Source organism: Lissotriton helveticus, chromosome 3_2 (assembly GCF_964261635.1).
Source record: "Lissotriton helveticus chromosome 3_2, aLisHel1.1, whole genome shotgun sequence".
Classification (NCBI taxonomy): Eukaryota; Metazoa; Chordata; class Amphibia; order Caudata; family Salamandridae; genus Lissotriton; species Lissotriton helveticus.
This window is the reverse complement of record NC_136062.1, coordinates 271,206,089-271,232,117: the sequence shown is the minus strand read 5'-3', so window position 1 is coordinate 271,232,117 and position 26,029 is coordinate 271,206,089. Positions and strand designations below refer to the sequence as shown.

General features: G+C 45.7%; 1 protein-coding gene across 6 annotated transcripts in view; it reads left to right on the top strand.

Annotated features, from left to right (window-relative positions):
• HERC1 (HECT and RLD domain containing E3 ubiquitin protein ligase family member 1) overlaps positions 1 to 26,029 on the top strand; it is a 2,088,313-nt gene that overhangs the window by 1,848,397 nt on the left and 213,887 nt on the right. For all 6 annotated transcript variants that reach the window (XM_078685198.1, XM_078685199.1, XM_078685195.1 and 3 more), the window contains exon 69: positions 3,966 to 4,135. In XM_078685198.1, the coding sequence (XP_078541324.1) occupies positions 3,966 to 4,135 (170 nt within the window). The remainder of the gene's footprint in view (positions 1 to 3,965; positions 4,136 to 26,029) is intronic.

Below are 26,029 nucleotides of genomic sequence, written 5' to 3'. Positions count from 1 at the left end.
TGTGCATTGAAATATCTGTATTTGAGTACGGTGCTCTGAAACCATATCTTCAACTAGCATGAGTTTTTGCTTTACTTGTCACGTACAGGTTGTAAATGTAAATAATCAAAAGCTTGTTACAGAAGGCAGATTCCAGACCCTATTGAGTCTAATCTATCAGTTTATGAAAATACACTTGAGGCTTAGATGGTTCTGTTATGCCCCCACAGACCGAGCTGGCTTGTCTCACCCTTTTTGAATAAGCTAGCCTGTCTTGATAATAGATATTTGATTGTTGTCTCTTGTAAACAAAGCTTTATTCCTGTTGCCTACTAATTGAGGGCATCGCAGGGGTCGTTATCCATACTACAATGCTTATCGTTCAATGCATTGTCACCTGTAGTATATTTGCCGATCTAACCTGCCCCCTAGTTGCTTCCATTATTCACTTAATTTAATGTGTGATCGTATTGGAAATGTAGGGTGGCTATTCACCAGAAAGGGTTTCTAAGCATTCAAGTTTCAGAGCTGTATCAGCATTGAAGAACGCCACCCAGATTGGAGCTGACTGTGAGGCTAAGTGGGTCTTTTTGTGAACATAGATAGCCCCATGGTATGGGGACTCCAAGGGTTTAGTTGTTGTCAGCAATTCCACAATAGCAGTTGTTTTCTCTTTTTGTGTATTGAATGAAAAATCTGCCACCTCACCGTTTTGTATAGGTTAGCTAAACCTTTGGAAAATGCCATCACTTCACTGCGTCTGTAGTGCCCTCTAGTGCTGTGAGCATGCAGTAATTCTTTCCATCTTTTTCACCATAGACATAGGTTTCATCTTTGATTTGAGCTGCCAAAGGTGCACTCGTACGTTCAACCTTGATTCCACCTTGTACTCCTCTGAATATCTCATCCTTTGCTCCATGCATACTTCCACACCAAGAGGTGTCAAGCATTCATATTACAAAAGGCCATGGCTACTCATGCAGCACCCGGTGCATCGATTGCATGCGTCCAGTGTTTGCCAAAAGAAATGTTCTGGATGTGAAATGAGAAGCTTTTCTTGGAGCAGTAGTAGTGTCCATGGTGTCTCTCAAAATAACTTTCATTTAGTCCCAAATAAGTGGATCTCCGGCAAGTTTTATAACATTGTCTAGCCATAGTTGACAATGCCCTAAATAAAACCAACTGTATCCTAATTGCCCACCATCCAACAACTGCCCAGAGGTGTCTTTTGCACAGCCTAAACCCTTTTACCCCAAATTTGTAATGATTAAACACTAACATTCATCCCCAATATGCCTGATCTAGGCTATCCTATATTCTTTCTAAACCTTGTGCTGGATGATTTGTATGTACTCGGGAGTGGATTCCGGGCAAATTCTCTCCATAATATTAAAACCCCTGTGAATAAAATGTTGCTTCTGCTGAAGTCAACACGGGTTATAACTCCATTAATGTATAGACGTCTCATTTGACCTCTATAGTTGCGAGGATTTTCAGAGTCTGTTAAGCAGTCATAGAAATTTCGCCAACTCCCTCTACTCTGCCTCTCGGTGTGCCTCGCCAACTGCCCGGTGTCTGCTCTTTCCTTTGAGTTCTGGGCATCTTCCAAGAGCCTGTCAGTATGAGCTTTCCTGGGGCCTCATGAGTAAAGTCTTTACCTTCAGCTGCACCAGCCACCTCTGGGATGTAAAAAGTGCATTTTACCATTAAGGATGACTTTGAGCTTCACCGGGTGGAGAAGCCCATAGTTCTGTATCATGGCACAGACCTTTTTTTTACTACTTTAAAGGATTTTCACTGTTTAGGTGATTCATCGGTCTTCTGTGTTTTTTTGTTGAGCATATAGTCCCTATAGTTAAGAATCTTGTCAAGGATAGCCTAGGCACAGCCCTGGGAGGAGCATGCAGTACTTTAGCTTGTTGAGCTCTCTTAACAGCTAGATAGTTCTTCTGGTGCTGCAAAGAACCTGATCCATTCCTTTTAAGAGTCTGACCATCGTAAGATTGATCCTTCAGGACCTCCTCTCGACATCTTTGACTAATTCAACGACGATGTTGGAGGTCGCTAAAACCTGTATCTATGCCGACCAAGGCTCCATGCAGAGTTCTCCAGTATCAACATTTTCCCTTCTCCTTCTGTGATCCTTGTCCACAGCGTTTCTCAAAACTTGGAGTAATTGATACATCAGTATCCATTTCTCCAGGGCTGCTGCTAGAGAGTTTCAGGTGACATTTATTACTTTGGGGACTATCTCCATTGAAGCGTCTGCTTCCACAGTTTCTCAGTGCACCTCTTTCAGTCACGCTGGATGAGTCGTGTCAAAAGTAAGTGGGGCCCTGGCAAATTTGTCCATCCTGCTTTGGTTGGGCATTTGGACCACTTTGTTTTGCACCATTTCTGCATCTATAATCCATCCAGTCTCTTCTTTCCCAGCTGCAGCATCCAGATGCCAAGGGCAGTACCAGCAGAAACCCAGGATAGATGTAACAGGGCATTTCCACGTTCTCACAGGCACAAACCCAACAGCTAAAATACATGCTGAGAGTTTCCCCATAATACTGCTTCACTTCTCCTCTGAATTCTCTGCAAGTGTGTCTTTCGCCTAGTTGCTGCCAAGACACACTTTTATTGCGACCATTTGAGACGCCATTCACCCTGCATTACCCTGACCATTTGTCCCGGGGACATCAAATTCTGTGGCACCAGGCAGTCTTTTGGGCATGAATGCACCCCAGCACCCTTTCACTCCCACACTGTGCCATTATGTCATAAAGTGCCAGTGTCCAGACAAGTGTGTATTGTTGTATGCTTCCTCACCCAATACTCATGGTGCAGGGGTGTTACCAAAGTTTCTTCGCACCAGGAAACTAGTGTAGTGCTGAGAAGCCCCCCCACATACAATAATGGAAGTGAACGTATTGGAAGAACCAGTGCTGCACTGGGGACTCTGTGGAGACATGACCCACTTAAACATTGCAGTGTCTACCAAGTCCCCTTTAGCCTCTGTGTTACATAGTCCATAATCCTCATAGAGAGCTAGGAATCCTCAAGTACCTTCTGTGCATGTTACCCTAGCAGGGTAGTGCATCTTTACTCTCTTAGGCCCATCCAATTACTCAATCCTCTGGCTAAGCTCATTTAAGTCACTCTCTGTCCCTGAGGATTGGACCAACGTTATCCCTGAAGTCATAGGACACTCAGAAGCAGGACCCCCAATTTCTCAAAAGAGCACAAGCGAACAGCCCAACCTGCCTGGCTAAGCAGGTCTGTCTCCTACCAAGGTCTGCTATAGTGTACCGTGACTGCAGACCTGCCGGAATGAAGAACAGTCACACTCATTCATCCAGGCCTGATCTGTACTGGCCAGATCTCTGTTAGCACCTGTCTACCTCTGCAAGAATTCTCTTCGTATCGATTCTTTAGGGCTGCTGATCTCAGACATCAAGCTCTCTGGGGTATTGTCTCTTACTAACACCACCTCTTGTTGCTCTTTCATGTCACACCTTCTCTTCACCACCACCATTGCACTCTTAAGATCCCTATTTCTTTCCCTGTAAGATCGCCATCTCGGTCCACCAGTGAACAGGGTCCTCAGCAGCTAGCTGCACTTCACTCCTTCTTGCACCTCACCGAAAAGTGGGGGCTACCTCTTCTCAAATCCACTGACCAGACGTTCACCGGAGACCACGGCAACATCATGGTTGCATGCAAAGCAGAAGCACTTTATTTTACTGACGAGACTTATCTGACAGAGCTATTTATTGGTCTGATTGCTTTTTACTTTGTGGGAAGAAAGTAGGAGTTCCCTTCAAATACAAATTCACTTGTATGAGGAAGAATGTACCATGAGAAGAATGTTTTAAATATTGTTGTGTTCATTGTGAATCATTTAATGTCCGCTTGTTACTGTGTAAACTCATATGCTACAAAATCAGAGGAGATTAAAACAGTTTTAATGCAGCATGTGAATTATTTATGAATTTTAGATCGTCTGATTGGCTTGCCCGAAGGCCGAGCTCGTAATCATAATAGACCTCAGCAAGTGCCAGTGCTTTTGGGCATCTTCATTGAAGATATAGCAGTAGGAGCAGAGCATACACTTGGGCTTTCCTCAGCTGGTGATGTTTATGCCTGGGGCAGTAATTCTGAAGGACAGGTATGTATTACTCAATCTAAATTTGTGTTTTATTTCTGTAGCACTTCAGTGCCTATAAAGTATTGATTTTGTCTTTAAAATGAAAAGAGAAATTCTGCAGCTCGTCTAAGTCTTCAGTGTGAAATTCAAAATAAGAAGCAGCTTGTGTCTCACTCTTTCATGCCTAATGTTTCAGCGGCATATATCTACAGTGACGTGCACTCCCCCACTCTCTGGCCTTTCAGATGCACAAGCTTAAAATTTTAGTGAATATCCGTCAGCCCTGCCTTCCCTCTAGATGCATAAGTGTGGCATGATACTAACTATACCCCATGTTTGCGATGAGGTGGTCTCTTTTGAGCTCTTATGAAAAAAGTGAGCCCAAAATCTGGGTTCGGAGACCTGTCTTGTATTGTGGCTAGACACAAAATAATATTACGTGTGGCCAAAAAAGAAAGAAAAAATGTCTTTCTTGAGTCCCCTCACTCACCGGAGTTTGAAATGAAATGAAATGAAATGAAAATGAAATGAAAAAGAAATTTATAAAGCGCTCTGTGGCCAAGCGGCTTCCTGGCGCTGAGGAACACATCGAAATCTGCCTAACTGGTGCGAGAGAGATTAGCCCGGGAAAGCCTGAAGAAAGAAAAAAGTTTTGAGGGCTTTCCGAAAATGAGAAAAAATGGGAATGGAGCGGATAGAGAGGGGAAGAGAGTTCCAGATTTGTGGAGCACGCACAGAGAAGCGGGTGCCCCCTGTGCGGGACTTACGGAAGCGGGGAACGTGAAGAAGAGAGAGGGAAGAAGATCGGAGGGAGCGGGGAGGGGCGTGGGAGGAGATCAGAGAATTGATGAAGAGAGGAGCGGACCGGGCCTGCGCCCGAAAGGCCAGGCAGGCAAGTTTGAACTGGGACCTGAACTGAACGGGGAGCCAGTGAAGGGTTTTTAGGGCGGGAGTGATGTGAGAGAACTTAGGTAAACGAAGGACAAGACGGGCCGCCTGGTTCTGGATGGCCTGGAGACGACGGGTCTCGTAGGCAGGAATGCCTACATACAGGCCATTACCATAATCCAGGCGGGATGTGATAAGGGCAGTGATGATAACTTTAAGGGCATCAACAGAAAACAAGCATTGAAAATGCAATAGGTCTCGCAGCATTAGAGTTAGTGCTTTTAGAATTGTTTATGGGTTTTTTTTGTAAATCTTTAGCATTTTTGTTTCCTGTAGCCAATGCTAAAGAATTTCAAAAAAAAAAAGCCATAAACATTTCTAAAAGCTCTGAAATGCAGTCTGAAATGCTGGATATATATTCAGTACAGATACACTATATTGTTAATGAAGACATAGGATATAATATGTTGTACTGTATACACACAATTAGATGGGAACGTGCTGTGTGTGTCAGCGATTGAAAGAGACTGCACTCAGAGTTGCTGTGCGCATCAGCGAAAAGATTGCAGAGTAGACACGCAATACTTGTACTAAAGTGTTGTGCGATTGTACTGTAGGCACGCAATTTAAAATCCAGCTAAACGCGTCAGCAGAGTTGCTGTGCGCATCAGCGAGTGAACTGTAAACTAGACACGCAGTTTTAAAATCAAGATGTGCGTATCAGCGAAAAGATTGCAGGGTAGACGACCAAATACTTGTACAAAAGTGCTCTGCGTGTCAGCGAAAGAACGTAAAAGTCTGCACTGGGCACTGCTGTGCGAGTCTGCAAGAAAGCATGGAGCTGCTGTGCGCATCAGTGAGTAAACTGTAAAGTAGGCACGCAATTTAAAATCCAACTGTGCGCGTCAGCGCCGCGGAGTTGCTGTGTGCATCAGCGAGTGAACTGTAACTTATACACACAATTTTAAAATCAAGCTGTGCGTATCAGCGAAAGGATTGCAGGGTAGACATGCAAATACTTGCACAAATGTGCTGTGCGTGCCAGCGAATGAGCATTAAAGTGCACACAGCGTCGCTGTGCGCGTGAGCGATAGAGCATGGAGCTGCTGTGTACATAAAATGGACACAAAGCTGGTGTGCACGTTAGTATTGGCACAAAGCTGTTGTACACGCTGTTGTCCGTCTGTAAAGGCTGCTGGGTGTGTCAGCCAAGGAGAATGAAGCTGGTTTGCGCGTCAAGGTTTCTAGGTGCGCAATCAAAGAGCAACGTCGGGTCAATGCGTTGCACGTTGCGTTCCAATGACGAATTTCTGGAATGCCACAGTTATATGGAGAAGTCCTAAAGTTCACAGAGGAAAGCACAGTGCCAGCACGAGGACGGGCAGTCACGAGCAGGTAGTTAAAGAAATAACATGGAACCACCCGGACAGCGGTAAAGTTAACAAGTGAAAGCGGGATGTAAGTAGGGGGGAGGAGAAGTCTGGGCAGGCAGGATGACTCAGGGGAGGGGGCGGAGCGGGGCAGAGCGGCATGTGGGTGTGAAGAAGCCGGGCCTTTGAAGTGAAGCTAAGCTTCACTTCAAAGGTGTCGGAGGAATGCGGGCGGCTGTGCACGCGCTTTTAAGCTCAATGCACATGCGCATTGAGCTTAAAAGTCACGGGCACTGCAAGGAATCGCCACGATTCCTTGCAAGTTGGATAAAGAGTGGATAAGCCCCCATAGTCTCGCAAGCTCGATGCGCATGCGCATCGACAGGCGAGACCTAAAAACCGGGAGATCTTACGGATGAGGCGGAGGGAAAGAAAACAAGAGGATACTACAGAACTAATGTGCGCATGCATCGAGAGGTCATTGCTGACCTTGATGCCCAGAGTCCGGACAGAGGGAACCGGGGAAGGTGGAGGACCAAAGGAAAGGGGCCAGTGGGCCGAGGACCAGGGGTTAGAGGGGCCACCAGTGAGGACAAGCTCTGTCTTGTCAGGGTTGAGCTTCAAATGATTGAAGCTCATCCACTGGGAAATAAAGACAAGAGTTGACCTGAGCTTGGGAAGAGAGTGAGTGGGAGAGGATAGATCAAAGACGAGCTGGAGGTCATCAGCGTAATTATACACTGAGACCCCCAGCTCAAGAAGAGAGGAAATGAGGGGGCGGATATAGAGGTTGAAGAGGAGGGGGGAAAGAGAGGAACCTTGGGGTACCCCACACGTGACCGGGAGGGGAGGGGCCGAGAAAGAGGAGAGATGGACTGCCTGCGAGCGTCCCTGCAGAAAGGACGCGATCCAGGAGAGGGCAACGCCCTGAATGCCCGCTGCGCTGACACGGTCAAGAAGAATAGTATGATCGACCGTGTCAAACGCAGCGGACAGATCCAAAAGGACTAAGGCCTGAGGAAGGTTACCATCGGCCTTGCCCTTCAGTTCGTCAAGGACCGCAAGGACCACGCCCTCAGTGGAGTGGCCCGGTCGAAAGCCGGCCTGGTGGGAGGCCAAGATGTTATTCCCCTCAATGTAGGAAGAGAGACAAGATGTTACATGGCTCTCGAGAATCTTCCCTAGATAGGGGAGGAGGGAGATCGGCCTAAAGTTCGATGGAAGGGAGGGATCCAGGCCAGCTTTCTTCAGGATGGGAAGCACGATGGCAGACTTGAAAAAAGAGGGGACAGAACCCAGAGCCAGACAGGAGTTGAGGAAGGTTAGGGGGGGGGTGGGACAACTAGTGAATAAGGTTCTGAGGATGCGAGCAGGTGCGCAATCCACCGGAGAGCCGGACTTGACCTTAGCAAGGAGGTCAAGAAAAAGCTCAGGTGAGATGGGTGTGAAGTGATCAAAAACGGGGGAAGAAAGGGGGGGATGGTCCGGTATATCAGGGGGAGGAACAATCGGGATGTTGGCCTTAATGGTGGTTATTTTATTGATGAAATAGGTGTTCAAGGAGTGACAGAGGGATTGCGAAGGAGCAGGGGAAAGACCAGCACGGTCAGAAGTGGCCAGGCTACGGACCAGAGAAAAGATCTCACGAGTTTTGTTAGCCGAAAGGGCAACGCGGTCCGAGAAGTATTTGGATTTGGCTGTTAAAATAGCGGATTTGTAAATATTGAGGAGGGCCCTATATTTCAGGCGGAGAGTGGGGCAATAAGTGCGGCGCCAACGACGTTCCGACCGTCTGAGCTCAAGCTTCAGAGATCTGAGGTAATCGGAAAACCACCTGTGGGCGTCGTGAGGACGGGCCGATCGAATCTTTTTAAGAGGGGCGGCCAGATCGCAAGCCGCGGAAAGCCAAGTGTGGATGGCATCCGCCTGATTCTCCACAGAGTTTCCTCACGGTGACATGCTTCATCATTGGGGCCATCCCAGTTCTCTACGAAAAGGGGCGTGCTACGACTTGCGAACTACGTAGGAGCACTTTAGTTGTGAAGGACTATGTGTGGTGCAAAAAAAGTGTAGTGAGGTGGAGTGGGTGAGTAAGTGAATTTAAAAATACTGTGCTAGTGGGCCTCAATAATTTATTCTGCTCCTAGGTTTGTATATTAAAAATGGGAGTTATACTGTGGACCGACCAACTATGGAGGTAGGTTCAGTATATGGTCAACATGTTTCACGCTACCCCCAGCGTTTCTTCAGGACCATACAGGGACCAGCCCTGTATATGCCACTCCTAGAAACCTAAATCATGGTTAAGGATTGATTAATGTAAAGAAAGTATTTACAATAGTGAATCTCCGTCAGCCCTGCTTCCCTCTAGATGCATAAGTGTGGCATGATACTAACTATAACCCATGTTTGCGATGAGGTGGTCTCTTTTGAGTTCTGTCAGCTTTTCCCAGGTGCACACATAATGTGATTGATAAGTGCCCTAAGTGACCTTTCAGCAGCACAAGTATTACATTTGACTGATTCTCGGCCAGCCCACCTGACTTTTAGGAGTACTAACCTGAGAGAGGGGTCCCTCTTCCCACATTTAGTTCGCTTTTAGAACCAATCTGAGATGTCACTAATTCTATCCAAACTAATTGGCTGTTCTGTGGCATAAGCTTAATTGGTTACTACTGGGGCACTCCACATCCAAACTTAACAGTACCTTGTGCCCCACAGTTGTAGTACACCCCTGCGGTTGGCCTGGGGCCTCTCAACTGCCTCCACAATACCCATTCTTGTGACCTTTCTGATAAAGATAAGTTCCATTTGGGATTTTCCACTTGTGAATCATAATTACAGCAGTAATTTTCAAAGTCTGCGCCTGCTGAAATGTACTGTTGTTTCTATGGTCTTTCACCACCTGAATACCCTGTACCTTCTGTCGTACCTGGTTTTCTCGTCACTGGTCAGCATGTGTTGCAAGCTACATGAGATTAGCAAACTGCGAGGTAGTCCAATATAATGCAGCTGTACTAGGCAAATACCTAAAAGTTACTCAAATAGCATTAGATAAAAGTACCCCTCAGAATGGGGGCGCCGTACATACGTTTTCAGCTGTCTGATACAAATATCGCCCATTTCACATGCATTATCTTGTCTTCACTCTTAAGTCTTTTATCAAACAGAGTCAGGGTCAGACAAATCTTCGAATAATGCAATTTTTTATAATGGATTATTTTTCTCTTTTGCGGTCATTCGACTTCAAAACTGTTTCATGTCCTGCTAAAGGAAGCCTGCTCTGTAAAGCAGCTGCTTTGTTAACCTTACGTAACTGGAAGATCTCGTATGCCATATCAAAGCTATTTACATATACTATCACATCATACCCTAGGATATATTAGAGAGCATACACCTTAGGGGTGTGTTGGCAAAGTTCAGCGTCATTCAGCAATGCAGTCCTCCCTCCTAACACAAACAGAACCTGCACAGTCTTTAATTCAAGTTTCTCAATCTCTGTGATATTACAAGTTGCTTTTCCTTAATTCCCCATCTTTCCCTTCCCTGCTTTAGGTTCTCCTCTTTTTTCTTTCATCTCCAGTGCTGTGGTTTTTCTCATTTCATTTAACAGTGTGCCCTAGTCTTTATTGCTTAGTAAAAGAGGCTTTCTGTTATCTGAGTTCTTGATTTGTCAGTTCTTTCCACCATGATCTGGCTAGTTCTTTGGGGTCTGTGAGACAAAAGAGCAACAAGGTAATGCTTGTGATGAGGACTAGTATCATTTCTTGACCAACACGAGCTAGATGCTACTGTGGGTCACTGAAAGTACCTCCTTTTAGGCCGTGACTTGCAGTGTGTAGCAAACCCATATAATCAAGGTTTTCTCTTGAAGAAAGTGGATTAAAACATCAGGTTTAGTTAGTACTTTTATGTAGTACATGAACATATTTGCCCTGGCAGTAATATATTTTTGAAAAAAAGACATTTAGGTCTGTTAAATATGAAATGCTTGAAAAAGATGGTAATACTGCCCAGAATGCATCTGATAGAGACTTCTAGCCACAGATTCCTTACCTTAGAATACTCCCCAGGTGTCAGACTGGATCTGTACATTTTTCATGTGCAGTACCCTTGTGCGCTGGTAGGTGGAGTCCATCTCTGCGTGGCATCATCGTCTGCTCCGGAAATGACATGTGTAGTGCCTATATAGGTGCCTCCTCTACTTGTAATACTTTTCTTTCTGCGCCAGTCAGCACAGATCTAGAGAAGAGTAATTTTTTACTGACTTATTTTGACATTTTGAGGAGCGTTTTTCGAGACAGTGTCTTGGTAAGTCGCGAATGTCCTCTAGGAAGGCTTTCAGATGTTGGTGACAAACCCACACTTGGTGTGCCTCTTATGCATGGAGCATGACCACAACGCCAAGACCTGAATTATTTGCCTCACCATGCACTCCAAAGCCTTGAGGGAGCGGTCCCTCAAGCTCCCAGAAATGCGACACCACAACATTCACGATCTCGTCGATAGGAAGGTCTTGAGATCGGTCATAGAACCACTCCAAGCTCTCGTTCGTCGTTGCTATCGAGGTCGTTGGAAAAATCAAAATTTTGTAAGTCCCACTGAGACCAGAAAAGTAAGAAGTTGAAGAGATCTTTTACTTCGCCACATCTGTCGAAGTCATCCAACGAGACGAGGGAGTGTCAGCACTCGAGGGCTAACTATGTGGTGGAGCCTGCAATCAGAGTTTCTGGGAGCCAGGGTGACCCCTGCTCAGCTACATGAATATATATTGCCATGCACCTGATATTTTGAAGACCTGTCAACACTGGAGCAGCTTCTGGCCTCCCGGGCTGAAGAAGGCACGCTACTGGTCTTCCACCGGCGGGTTTGCCCCTGGCGCCGTCGGGCCCCTCGGATATGTTGATGGATCTGGATCAGTTGAGCCAACTCAACTTTCCTTGGGGCCTGCTCCAGCGCTGACACTCCCCTGCGCTGCTAACACCCCTCTGCAGTGTCATCCCCGACTTCACGCGGAGCTACGTCTTCATGATGGAACCAGTGCTTTATTCGTATGATAGGCCTAGTTTGGGGGATGAATGGGAGGGGTCTGCAGACCCTTATTGATACCAGTTACAAGAGACGGAGGACAGCTGGTCAGAAGATCTGGTGGATGCCAGTGGAATGGTCACCTCCCAAACACTCGCTTGGCCTCCTCCCATACAGGAGCTACGGAGGAGGATGCCTCTTTTGCAATGGTGGTGTGAAGGTCAGCTGAGGTCCTGGACCTTATGCTACCCTCAGGGGCAGGTAAGACTAACATCTTGACCGAAATTCTTCAGCTGGGAAGTGCCCTCAGACAAATATTACTCCCATTTTATGAAGCCCTTTCAGATGTCCTACTCCGGGCCTGGCCCAAACACTGCACATGGGCTCCTGTGCATAGGAGTATTGCCTGCTACTGTCGTCCTGCACCAGGGAATCACAATTTACTCATCCAGCACCCCACCCCAGAGAGCTTGGTGGTCTAGGCCTCTACCTCCAAAGTTCACCGCGATGCATTCCCTTCCACTCCACTGGGCTGGTAATCCAAAAGGCTGAACACCTTTGCGAAGAGAATGTTATCTTCTGCCAGTCTGGCACTGCGGTTGGTGAACACATTGACCCCTACCATCTGGGACTCGGTTGCGCAAGTAGTGCCGGTGTCCTCGGTCCGAGCCATACTTTCCCAAGCAATTGTTGGTGTGAGAGACGCAGCCAAGTTCACCATATAATGTGGGCTGCATAAGACCGACTTGCTTGGCAGAGTGATTTCATCCTCGGTGGCCCTTAAGCAACATGCCTGGCTTAGAACCACTGACTTTTCGTAAGGTGTCCAGGTCTCACTCATGGACATGCCCTTTGATATCACTTGTTTGTTTGGTGAATAGATTGGTTCTGTGCTCGAGTGCTTTAAGGACAGCAGTGCTATGGCCTGGTCCATAGGTCTTTCCATGGATCCATGCCAGCCCCAATTTGCCTTCTGCCTCTTTTGGGGCCATGGAAGGGGCTTCCAATCGTGTCTGTACACACCCAGACTCCCTGAGCAGTAATCCACACAATGGTGTTGTGGCTGAGGACGTAGTTCCCACTTACTACATGCAGGCAACCAGAGGTCGAACCTGTCTATTAAACAACACCACCACCCGTGCCGGCAGCTGCAGCCACCAAACCCCTTTATCTGAAAGAGACATGTTAGTGATAGATTACTTACCTCAGAATATCCCCAGGCGTCAGACTGGATCTGGAAAGTTTCCGTCAGCAGTACCCATGCATATACATTTTGTAGAGGTAACTCCCGAAGTAATATAGACTATATATTGGTATCAATGGAGTTCTGTGCAAATGTCCTTGATTTAATAATAGACTCCAGAACTGAGAGTGATCATCGACCTTTACAACTGACACTATCAGTTCAGCTCTTTTTCTCCACCTCCTCGAGCAGCGAAGGTAATATTACCTTCACGGACGATACATTAGTGAGCAACAATCGTCGAGCTCTAAAGTGGTCTTACATTTTAGGAAATAGTCAGTCTATGATACATTTCTAAAACACATTTGCAGACATTATCTCACCCTATATAGACATACCAGTAGAAAAAATTCCAATGTTAGACCTACATAATGCAATCTTAGATGCATTAAATCCGGTTGTGAGCAACATACCCAAGGAGATCAACGGAGGAAGAAAATATCTAAAGAAAGGTGTAAATAAGGAGTGCTGTGAAGTAAAAGCTGAACTCATATTTGCAATAAAAAATAACAATTGCCATAAGGGAGAATAGGATCAAATATAAGAGAACCCTTGCTAATGCAAAAATAAATGGGACAATGATATCTGGACAGACTTAATCAGTGCGGCTAAGTCTGAGTACCAGTTAGGCTTTTGGAGATTAATAGCAAAAGGAAACAAGACAGACAGGGATTCTAAGGACCTTTTTCTCAATGCCAATACCTGGGTCGACCATTTTACCTGCTTTCATGCCGCAGTTGAAAGCAAGCAATCCCCCACTATTGATGACTTGGCATTTAACTTAAAGGTTACTAGCCTTCATTTTAGTTTGAAGGAAACAATTATGGCTGATGATGCAGTTAAACCAGGGAAAGCTCCCGGCCCTGATAAAATTCCGAGAGACTTATTGAAGCACTACATCAGTGTCTGGCGACCATGCATAAACTGCTTATGTAATGCAATAGCCTTGGGCACACCAATACCCGAATCCTGGAAAGGGGCTGAAATTATTAAGATTTTTTTAAAAAGCAATCGTTACGACCCCCAATTAGTTTAATAGATATTTTACAAAAAATGTTTGCTAGGCATATTTTAAATAGATTAAACGATTGGATTGGGGAGAACAATGTGCTTTCAAAATTCCAGGCAGGATTTAGAATCAAAACCAGTACAATTGATCAGGTCTTTAGATTTATATGACTATGCTGGAAATATATAAATTTAAGAAAGGCCCACCTGTAGATTGCTTTTGTAGACCTAAAGGCAGCATTTGATCTTATACCTTGAAACTTGCTTTGGGAATCAATGAGATGTCAAGGGGTGCCAGGCGAAATACTCGTGCAAATAATAAGATTACACAAGGAAAATTTTGCAAAAGTAAGATGGGGCCCGAGGGGTAAACTCACCAAGGCAATCCCTGTAAGAAGGGTTGTACGCTAGGGGTGCGTACAAGCACCTACCTTATTTGCATTGTACGTAAACGATATCCCAAATTATCTGTACGGATGCTCCAATGATGCACCTAAGTTGGGGGGAGACTTGGTACCTGCTCTTTTATTCGCTGACGACACCATATTAATATCACAAACCCCCAAAGGACTACAATGCTTAATGGATTCTTTCCACACATACTGCACTATGAAAGGCCTTGAATAAATTCCAGCAAAACTAAGTACATGGCAATAAATCCACATAGATCCTTAAAAAAAAACGTGTGCTAAATAATCAAAAATTAGAGTATGTGCAAAGTTTCAATTATCCGGGTATAACCCTAGACACAAAATTATCTTCGAAGCCACAATTGGGAAAAAACAAGATAATTTTGCTTCAAAATTCCTTGCCGATAATAAAGAAACATGGGAGCAGTATTTCGCAAGCGGTGTCCCCCGCCTTGGAGGTATTCAAACATAAAGCACAATCAGCCTCTCTTTATGGGGCTGAAATATGGGGGCCCCACTGTAAAAAGAACTTTGAATTGGAGAAAAACAACATTTTCAGAAAACTATTAAGCCTCCCAATAAGAGCACCGCTAATTCCGAGCATTATGGATCTAAATGTTAAACGTACTGATCTCCTTGCCTTACTAAGATAAGACCCTTTTTATTTTGGGTGAGATTTTGGTCGACCATAGAACTGGCACATTATAAGGAAGGCTTAGAGGAGATTCTGAAGATTGATCAGAGCAGTACCATCCAGTGGCTCAAGCATGTTTCTTCCTGGTTCATGAAGTTGGGTCTACCTCATTACTAGTACGATCCAACCCAGTTGTCATTACCTTTGAGGAAACTGCTAAAATCTACCCTTTGGGCCTACATCCAAAATAGTGTGTTACATAGCTCGACTACCGGGTCACTAACAACAAGGTTCCTTCTCTTCAAAGATGTAGCAAGCATTGAGCCATTCTTGAATGAGGTACGCCCACAATTAGCCAAATCCCTCTATATGAAGTTCAGATATGGTGTGCTACAAACAAATGCTAACAAATCAAGATGGGTTAGTAACCATGAATGAAAAAGCAATGAATTGTGTGTATTATGCCAAAGCGAGACTAAAGAAAATGATTTGCATGTACTATTTTTCTGTTCATCGTATGACAAACCAAGGAAGAAATGGATTAAACGTGTTTGTAAAAATATGAATACTAAGTTTTGTCAAGAGGCAGAAAGAATATTGAAAACAGATACATCCCAACCAATTATTTTCAGTGTAAGTAGATACATAGTCAATGTAAGTCTCATAAGGGCTAAAGTCGGGCTGAAGTTTTAACAGCTCATTACTATTTTTATTCAAGGCTGTGATTTTAGTAAACCTCGCACATGCACTTTATGACCTAATGGTGGCACATGGAAAACTGTGATCTTGTATTTGCACTAAAAAGTATCTGTAGTATTTTGAAGCTTATATATGAACCTCACTGGAAAGTACAAATAATGGAAGAAGAGGTTAAGGACTCTATATAAATGATTTTATACCTTAACAAATGCCTAGTTTTAATGTATTTATTGTATTGCACATGTTTTAATATTGATAGTGGGGATAGGTCATACTACTACCTTCTTTCTACCAGTGCACCTACCATGCTGAATTGTAATGAACATATCTACATCAACTGTACCTAAATAATTGAAAAGTGATTTTATAATTGTATCTTTTATGGGTTTAACTGAACCGAAATAAAGCATTTTTTTTATTTTATTTTGATTGTTTTGATATGACAAGCACATACTACATAAACATGAGGTGCAAATGTATTTTATGTTGCTCTGTGCCTGTAATAATAAGACCTTAAAAAGGGAATTAGAGTTGGTGCAGCTTATCTAGCTGAGGCTTTGATCTCAAATCAGGCACTCTGTGCCACCATGAGTCGGAAGTCATTTTGCTGATAATACTCAGACATTCACAGCTTGTGGTTTTCAAGCATTGGGCAAGTTTACTCAACAGAATTTCCTTGGAACTAATTAATTAGGGGAAACATTCAGTATTAATTGTCCAGTCCCACTTCATTTTGCATTTCCTCATTTCCCTCTCTTGGCAAAAGTGATCCAAAAACTAAGCAGTACAGGAAAAAACAGTGGTCCTAGACTAATGCAACTAATAATTCAGACAACTCTATTGTCTTCGGCACATAAAATAAGAGGCACATTTTGGAAATTAATTACTTCAAAGAGCAGAAAAAGATTGATAAATCAAGTTTAATTATTCAACCATTGGGTATTGCCGTAGATATACATTATGATTCACTATTAAAATGCAATCATATGGTTACTCGGTTATCACAACAGAAAAAGAGCGTGAAAAAGGTAGTGCTCAGGTGAAAAGATGAAAAGATAGCGACAGCATAGGAGGTCCTTGTTCATATGTTTTACACAAGAAAAGGGGGAGCCAGATATGATTTTTATGGCGGTCTCCCTGGGAAAACACAGAGGCCTACCCACATATATACAATTGCATGTAGAACGTAATTCAGACTGTTGTTAGTCACAGTGTATCCATCATCTGTGCATCTTGTGTGGGGGGCAGATGTAAGGTGTAGGCCTGTTCAGGGGCGTCGACGTTTCGACCCTAGTGCTTAGGGGTAATTGGGGTCCTCAGCGGCGGGTCTTCCTCAGGACGGAGGGGGGTGGGGGGTTTATCAGAAACAAGGTCAGATGAGTCCCAACCAAATTGGTCATTCAAATAAAGTGACTCAGTATTCCAATGCATGCGTCAATGAAGGGGAAAAGACCATTCCCAAACAGCCGCCACAGCGAGCGCGATGCATGCCACGTCCTGTCGGAAGATCCACAGAACCACCAGTCTACTAATCGGAGACACAAAGGGATTCCTGATACTGTCCCCTTTTTTGCCAGACGCCTGCACCGTGTATTCATTAGCGACGGCTGTTTGGGAATGGTCTTTTCCCCTTCAATGACGTATGCATTGGAATACTGAGACACTTTATTTGAATGACCAATTTGGTTGGCACTCATCTGACCTTGTTTCTGATAAACCCCCCCCACTCCGTCCAGCGGCAGACCCGCCGCTGAGGACCCCAATTACCCCTAAGCACTAGGGTCGAAACGTCGACGCCCCTGAACAGGCCTACACCTTACATCTGCCCCCCACACAAGATGCACAGATGATGGATACACTGTGACTAACAACAGTCTGAATTACGTTCTACATGCAATTGTATATATGTGGGTAGGCCTCTGTGTTTTCCCAGGGAGACCGCCATAAAAATCATATCTGGCTCCCCCTTTTCTTGTGTAAAACATATGAACAAGGACCTCCTATGCTGTCGCTATCTTTTCATCTTTTCACCTGAGCACTACCTTTTTCACGCTCTTTTTCTGTTGTGATAACCGAGTAACCATATGATTGCATTTTAATAGTGAATCATAATGTATATCTACGGCAATACCCAATGGTTGAATAATTAAACTTGATTTATCAATCTTTTTCTGCTCTTTGAAGTAATTAATTTCCAAAATGTGCCTCTTATTTTATGTGCCGAAGACAATAGAGTTGTCTGAATTATTAGTTACATTAGTCTAGGACCACTGTTTTTTCCTGTACTACATGATACCCAGGTCCTTTTGACTATATAGGGTTACCCCATTTGAGATAATGGCCAAAAACTAAGCAGACACAGAAAATAGTTGATCTTCAGTGCCTTTGATTGAATTACATTTTCTAGTTATTTGACCTGTTCAAAAACACATGAGACACCCATTACATTTTCTGATACAGGATAACCCCGTAGTTTGTGAATTTTCCTCCATCACCTTGAAAGAAGAGCAAAATCTCCTACCAAAACTCTAAACCAAGTAGTAATTACAAAAATCCTCAGCTTTTGAGAAATCTTTCAGCAATGCTCCTGTGTGCCGATAGGTCGTGCCATGTGACCCTGCAGTGACTTTACACCGCCCCAGAAGTGATAGTGAAGCCGCATATAATCTCCACCCCTGCCCGCTGATTTTCCGTAATTTTCTTTCTTTCTGCACCCTTCAATGCGGATCTGGAGCTCTGCTTCCAATTTTATCAGTCTTCAGACAAGTTCAATTCCACCTTAGACGGTGCGCGAGGGAAAATGTTCCCACTGTGACTTAAATGTGTGCAGGAAGACCACCCTTATGCAGCCAAAGACAATCTGGGAATGAGAGGCAAAGTCCTTTTCGCCGAACATAAGAAGAGGTCGCGGTTGAAAGTCCTTACCCATGACCTTACCCCTTCAGTGTTACCCAAACCCAACCTATTCCTCAACTCTGCATACCCCGTAGTCTGTGGGCTTTCGTCACTGCAAATAGTGACTTCCAATAAAGCCATGCTGAAGTTGTTTCAGGCACTTCTGATTGGTGCTTCTAACTACAGATTCCTCACATTGTGTATATTCCACAGGTGTCAGGCTGGATCTGGAAACTTTAAAGCAGTACTCCAGTTCACCAGTAGGTGGCATTGTGCTGCTCTGCGTCCGTGTCATTTTGCTTTGGAAGTGACTAGCCTAGCCGCATATAAATGCAACTCGTGCGTGTTGACGTCCGTTCCTTTCTTTCCACGCTTTCAGACGCAGTTCCAGCGCTAATCCCTAGTCTTTTCAAGACCGTTTGATGAAACATTTACCAGTATGCATGAGAAAATGTCACGTCCTAAGACAAGAGGTGTGTAGGGACTGTCGCAAACCGATATCTGTTGCAGACCCTGACAAAATATGTCTATGTTGCCAGCAGTCAGAGAAGGATTCCAGGGCCTATGACGAGTGTAAGCAGATGTATCTGAAGGCCACACAGGACCACAAAGGCAAATCTGTAAGTCCACAAACATCAGAAGACTCCACGCTGTGATTTGTGGAAAGGAAGGTTTTATTCCTCCTGATCATGAATTCTTTGTCACAGGAGATTGTCGTGATTGAAGTCTTCAGGTAAGTCTAAGAAGAATCATAAGAAATCGAAGCAGGAATCAGCCTCTTCCTGCACTCTCTTAAGAAAAGGGCACGAGGGTGTCAATGTTGCCACCTTTTTTTCACTCCCAATCTCCATCCGAGCCGATTCAGTCTAGTCCTGATGCACCCCTAATGTCAGGATCCATAGGCAATGTTGCAGCAAGTGGAGGCCCATCGAGAGGCCGTGATGTGCATTTTCAGAACTTTACTGGCTCCTTCTGACATGCCTTTGGGTCCCAAAGATCTGCAGTGACCTTCAGACGACTTCCACGGCTGGTTTGCTCGCTAGGTGTCCTCTGTGCCCTTAAAGCTACTTAGGTTCCACAGCTGCTCTGGTGCAGACTTAATTTCCAGCATCAGTCACTGCACTTGATCCTTTTGCATCAGCACCAATGCCTTTAGCACAGATGGAGATTTAGTGAGCGTTGTACTTTCCAACACTGAGCTGAATCCACCTCAACCGTGGCTGAGCCCTAACACTCTACTCCCACTGGAGCACCACTGGCTGGCAAAAAGTCTGATTCAGATACCTTGCCCTCACCAGATGGTAGGGCTCAGACTTTACACACTGTTTTCGGGCCAGACTCTCACAATGACAGTTTTGATGAAGGGATTGTGCCCAAAAATGAGAAGATAAACTGATATGAGGAACATCAGGGTGCCAGTGGCCTGGATTCTTCTCCAACTAGTGATTTTGTTTCTCCGCCTAGCCCTGCCACCGAGGAAAGCACCATGTTTGCTGTTATGCGGAGGGCTTCAGAGATTCTACACCATGGGTCTCCAACATTTTTTATAATGAGAGCTACTTCTGATCAGTGAAAATCATTGTGAGCTACTGAAGAACAACTAACTCGCGCATTGTTACGAGACACCCCCTTACCCAGCTTCATTGACTTTAAACCTTATGTCCATGGAGCCCCATACTATGGTTTGTACAAAATACTATAACTAGGGGTTCTATGAAAGGGCTGCCATGTGCATCAGTGAGTGCATGGTCTCTGGGGATGTATGAACATGTTTGTGAATGAACAGGATATATGTGTATGGGTGAATGAGAACATGGGCCATATGTACTTGTGGCACAGGACATACCTTTCTCCATAAGTGGCGCCGTTACATGTATTACACAAAAATACAACCATTTGTTTATAATGGGAGAAATTTAAAGTGCAGAAAAATGTTCTGCAAAAATGTTCCTAATTAGTAAAAAATGTCTGCACTGGATGGAACATTGTTCTCCCCCTTTAAAAATGAATGGCTGTATTTTTCAATTATAAATATGATGGTGTGTCTACCAGTCACTTGGAGCAAGATGCCTGCTGTGTGTAAATGCAACACTTTGAAATGGAAGAAAATTATACTGAGGAGTTAACTTTTTGTTTATATGCATTACATTAAACTCATCATTTTAATTTTCTTCTTTGTCAAAGTGGCCTATAGACGACGTGCCATATTTATAACAGGATAAAAAGTAATTTGTTTAAATGTGAAGGCTTTAAAGTGAAGAAACATGCTTCATAAAACATTAGGACTTAGTTGGCTTAATATAAAGTAGAGATAAACATTAATACAAAGTTTTATAGAAACATTTTTCTTCAGTTTAAATTACTCCCATTTAAAAGAAAATGACTATCTTTCAGGTATAAATGTGGCACTGTGTCTACTGTGTGTAAATGCAACACTTTGAAAAGGGAGAAAATTAAAATGAAGAATTATCTTAATCATTAAGTTAAATCTTTATTTTAATTTTCTCTCATTTAAAAGGATTCAGAAAAATCAGTTTGTTCTCATACTCCAAGATTGACCTGAGAATGACTTTTATTTGAGTTAAATACCTCAGTGCTTCAGTTCTGAGCCTCTGTGACCACCTGGGTCAGAAATGTGAGTGGAGCACTGCTCATTATCAGGCCCTGCTATCTGCAGCCTGCTGATAGTGTAAAATAAACGTAGCCTTTCCTTAATATGAACAGGAAAACACAATGCTTATTTAATGCAGCTCTTAGTAATGAACTCAAGGTCGGAATCTACTCTGAAGGTTTCTGTAAGCTACTGGTAGCTTGCGATTGACTTGTTGGGAGAGACCTGTACTAGACATACACCTTCCTACTATGGAGGTGAAGCCTAATGTTCTGACGGAGGCACTCCAGCCTAGTCAGTCGCCTACACAACCTCTATTACTATGTTATGATGCCCTCACACACACCCTTTTGAGCACTTGGGCGAAACTATGTTTGGGATCACCAGTTAATAAATAGGTTGCTCACAGTGGCCAAAAGGGATATAGCCCAAGCCTGGAAGGCCCCCAAGGCTCCACTGGTGGGGGTGTGGAAACGGGGCATGGACTACAACATGGGACTAGAACGTCCGATATTCGAGGCCAGGGGCTGCCCCAGGAAACATTTTCGGATCTGGAAGAGATGGGCAGACTATAGGGGCCTTCCTTTGGACCCTCCGGCGCCACGAGCCACAGACATGGACCAAATCCGTACTGCCCCTAAGTGAACTAAAGCACACGCTGTTACTATGCTGCTTAGGCTACTGTCTCTGACACTGTAAACACCGTGCAGGGTGGAGGGTGGGAACTGGGTTGGGTTGCGGGGGGGTGGATGTAAGGAAATGTTGATTGAATATCTTGACCTTTATATGCTCACTGTCTTTCTGCTACTATGGAAGCAGTGTTTCTTTCGTATTCTGTCAACTACTAAAACCCAATAAAATTTTGTTCTGAAAAAAAAATAAAAAATAATCAGGTTTCTTGGTACTATATGCCAGCATCAGGAGCTTCTGGCTTTCTTACACAACATCCAATGCCAGGCAGCTTGCTTGTGTAGGCGTTTACCAGTAAAATTAATCCCAATGCCTTCCCCACCTGATCGGGAGCCTAAGAGGATAGAAACATTTGGCAAGTGCATCCTTTCCTCTATGAGTCTTGCGTTGCTCTTAGTGAACCCCTGCTGCCTCATAGGTCACTACTCCCTTGACCTGTGGGACTCGGTCATGGGACATAGGTTTTTCCATGTTCCAAGCTAGCCAGGACGCCATGACGCAGCTACATTTGTAATTTGCTCAGGCCGACTGCGTAGGTTGGGTGATAGATACGAATGTGGCACTTTGGTACCTCGACTGGATGAGGTATACCTGCTGATCCAAGGATGTTCAAGTGTTCCTAATGCTCATGGGATTTGATGGCTCTTACCATATTTGTGAGAAAGCAGACACCACCATGGAAGGTTTAATAGGGCCACAGCACATTCCTTGGTCCTGTCTGCCCAACCCAAACAGTTCCAACAGCAATTGCAACCTTTTCAGGGTTACGATAAGGGTTTACAAAACCACCATAAGTCCCTGACGCCAACCCAAATGGTGTCCAAGCCCTTTTCATAGTCAAGGCCGCAACCTGCAAAGGCAGCGTCTCGGACGTCTGATAGAGACACGTTAGTATTAGATTCCTTGTAGGAGAGTAGGGTCTGCAATCCTATGGTCACCCCAGATTTTTGCTTTTTGCTTCACTGGTTTATGACTTTCCCTGGCTGTGGGCCTGCTAATCAGACCCACAGCCTAGCTGCTCTCTCTCTAAATTGACATCCATGTAATTTAGGTGCATTTACCAATTGGTACTGGGTCACCTTATCAGTCCCTGTACAGAGTACCTTAGGTATCCAGGGCATAGGTGGCCTACCAGGGGCTGCAGCATGTATTATGCCACCCCTGGCTGGCCATCCAAAACTGACACAACTGGCTGCAAGACAACTGGGGCAAGGTGGTGTAATCACCCTTTGCTATAGATATAGTACACCTATATCTAACCCTAAAATGGACACATATATTCCTATCAGTCACTCCTATGGCAGGCCTTATCAATCCTGAAGGCAGAGTGCTTGGAATTATGTGAGATGGTGCTCTGGCATGAGCTGAGCCCGTCTGCAGCTTGCGGAACCAAGTCCTTATAGCTGTTCCATGATAACGCTATACCATATACTCTTAAGTGCATTATAATCCTCGCGGTTGACTGCTAACTTTGGTATAACATTATCAAAACATGTCGAGTAAGGTGTCATACGAATTGGAATACTACCCCCTCGCCAATTCTGGCGACGGCGGTAGCATTCCACCCTTCTAGAGGAACACGACATGTATGTAACTGAGAACCCCGGTTAAAGTTAATTCGAGCCTTGGTATCACAAAATGGATGCTGCCACCACAGACACAAGTCTGACCTCCTGCTGCTGGGAGTCCTTCCAGCGAAAGAGGCTTGGACAAAGGGTTTCCTGCCTTGGGAGGTGCTAGCACCACCCCAGACAGGATTTTGTGAATTGGGTAGGACAGGCCTGAAAGGAATGAGACATACCTGGGGCAAACAAGGTGTCCTGTGCATACACCGGTTCAAACCAGTGCTGGGGCATCCCAGCCCTGGCGCGAAACCGGACAAAGGATAGGGGGTGTAGCCACCCCCCTTCCTGGTCCCACCCAGGGGAGGGACCTAGTCCGTAGTGCAGCCCCCTTTAGGAGAATAAAGGTAGGAGCTGGTCCCATTCCAATTTAGATTATCCTGAACAACTTTACAAGAAGAAACTCTGGACTTCGACGTTCTGCTCCACAGAAGACTGAAGAATCTCCCTTGTGGGCAAGGAGTGTCCACCCTGCAACTGCAGGCACCATCAAGCGTCCAGCGCCTTCACTTTGTCGTCTTCCCTCGAGGATCCAGACTTCAGAGCCCGACGAGACCCGGATTCCCAGACCTCTCCGACCTCAACTCACATCTGCAGCACAGCTGAGATCCGTGGGTGCGACGAGACACGTGAGACCGGCCATCTTGAAAGAAACTGCACTTCGCTTCCAGCACGACTCCCGAGGTAAACTCGACCAAGTGCTTTGGGGATTGAGAAGCCCCAGCCCGAGCAGCTCCTGCACCGAAGATCAGCCCTCCAGCATCCACGAGATCTGCGTGGGGCCCTTCTGCCTGTTTGCTGCTCGATGCGTTGTCTGGTCACTTGCCGGCTGGCTAGTGGCCTCCTGGATGACGAACTTTGAAATCTTCACTGCTGGTCTAGTTGCTCCATTCTGGCCCTTGCTCCCCTCCAAAAGAGGAGCACCCCGGACCCTCCTGGTCCACTCCAGACGCCGTTTCCACTCACCGCGTGGGTTGCCTTTGCCAAGGCCTGTTGACTCCAAATTCGGATCTGACACCGCCGACAGCGAGAGCCTGCGTGGGACAGCTCGGGCCTCCATCCTGGTCGTCGAAGACACCTCCTGGTCCACGTGGCTGCAGAGACAAGCGTCCACTCTTCACCTGATCACGACGACAGCACCTGGTTCCTTCCTGGTTCCACAACGGTCACTGGCTAGTGACTTTGAACACTGTCCCCTCTGCTTTCAGGTCCTCTTCTTCCTCGATCCACCCGTGGACATCTTCCTCCTGGTCGCCTGCAGCATCTTTTCTTCCAGGCTCCATAGACTTCAACGCAGAAACCCGACACGACTTCGCACCTATGCACCCGCAGCCCGTGGGTGAGGTAACAAGAGCATTTCAGTGCTCAAGGGTAGCGTGACTCTCCTAGTGTCCAGATTCACAGTCGTTTTAGTCCTAACCAGTCAGGATTGTCCGTACTCACCTTTTTTCTTGAACTGTACTGTCCATAGACGTTGTTACGCATCCCGCGTGTGAGTTCACACTCTGCACACGCGTCCCGTGGGCCTCCTATTACTTACCTAAGGTTAGGATAGTGTAGTTCCAGCGATCCTACAGCCTCTGGACAGCTCCATTCCTTCTATCGCTCTACTTATACCATTTACTTAGTATATGGTTTGTCGTGCCCTAGGGCACCATTGTAATTTTGTGCAACTTATCGTATTTTTCCTAAGAGATTGTCATGTGCTTAGCCCTCTGACCTCATAAAGAGTTCAGAGGTGTTTGTTATTAATAAATATATTGTTTATTTTCATAACCTGTGTGGTGTCCTTTCATCTGGTATTGAATGGGTTATATGTGGTAAAACAGCTGGCTTCACATGCACACCATATGGGTTGTTTGGACTGATACAAGGTGATCACTAGAACTAGTGAGCATCATATATCAGGCCAACTTCCCACATTCCTTACCTTAGAATATCCCCAGGCGTCAGACTGGATCCGGAAATGTTTGCGTAGCAGTACCCTTGCGCATCGGTAGGCGTCGTCTGCGGCTCCGTGTCAGTCGTCGGCGTCGTGGGCGCTTTGATGACGTCGTCGGAGTACTTAGACGCCGCCTCCGCGTGCTGACGTCAGTTCTTCTTTTTTCCGCGCCAGCAGCGCAGATCCGGAAAAAGTGGTACCTTAGTCACTTTTTGACTAAATCCTTTTGATCGTCCCTTTTCGAGTCTTCGACTCCGAAACGGTGCCAGTAGGGAAGCCTGGTTTTAAGCCCTGTGAGGATTGCGACCGGCTGATGTCGGTAACGGACCCTCACCGTCGGTGTCTCCACTGTCTCGGCATCGACCACGACGACAAGGCCTGTTCCGACTGCCAGGCCCTGACTTCGAAAGCTAGACGGGAGCGGTCCCGTAAGAGACTCGAACTCCGGCAGTCGGCCCCGTTCCAGGAGAGGTCCCGATCCGGACAGAGGTCGAGGCACCGGTTGCGGGAGCGGAGCCATCGTAGCTCCGGGAGTCGACATCACTCCTCAGGGTCGAAGTCGTCAGGTAAGCATAAGAAGTCGAAGAGACGTCATCGCTCTTCCCACTCCCCCCGACGCTCACGTGACGCGGCCGGGGGTTCGGGTGGCACCGCCCACGCGGCTCCGTCGGAGTCGCAGGCGCCACGTCCGGCTTCATACCTTTCGGTCCCTGGGCTTCACGCGACGCCGGAGGAGATCGAGCGGTTACTCGTGGCCATGAGGTCCCTCTCCTCCGACGGGCTCCGCGGCGCCTTCAGGCCCAGCGGTCCCGTCTGGGGGTCCTAGCGGGTCGGGGGCTTCGGCTCCGACGCCACCGGCGCCTTCGGGCCCAGCG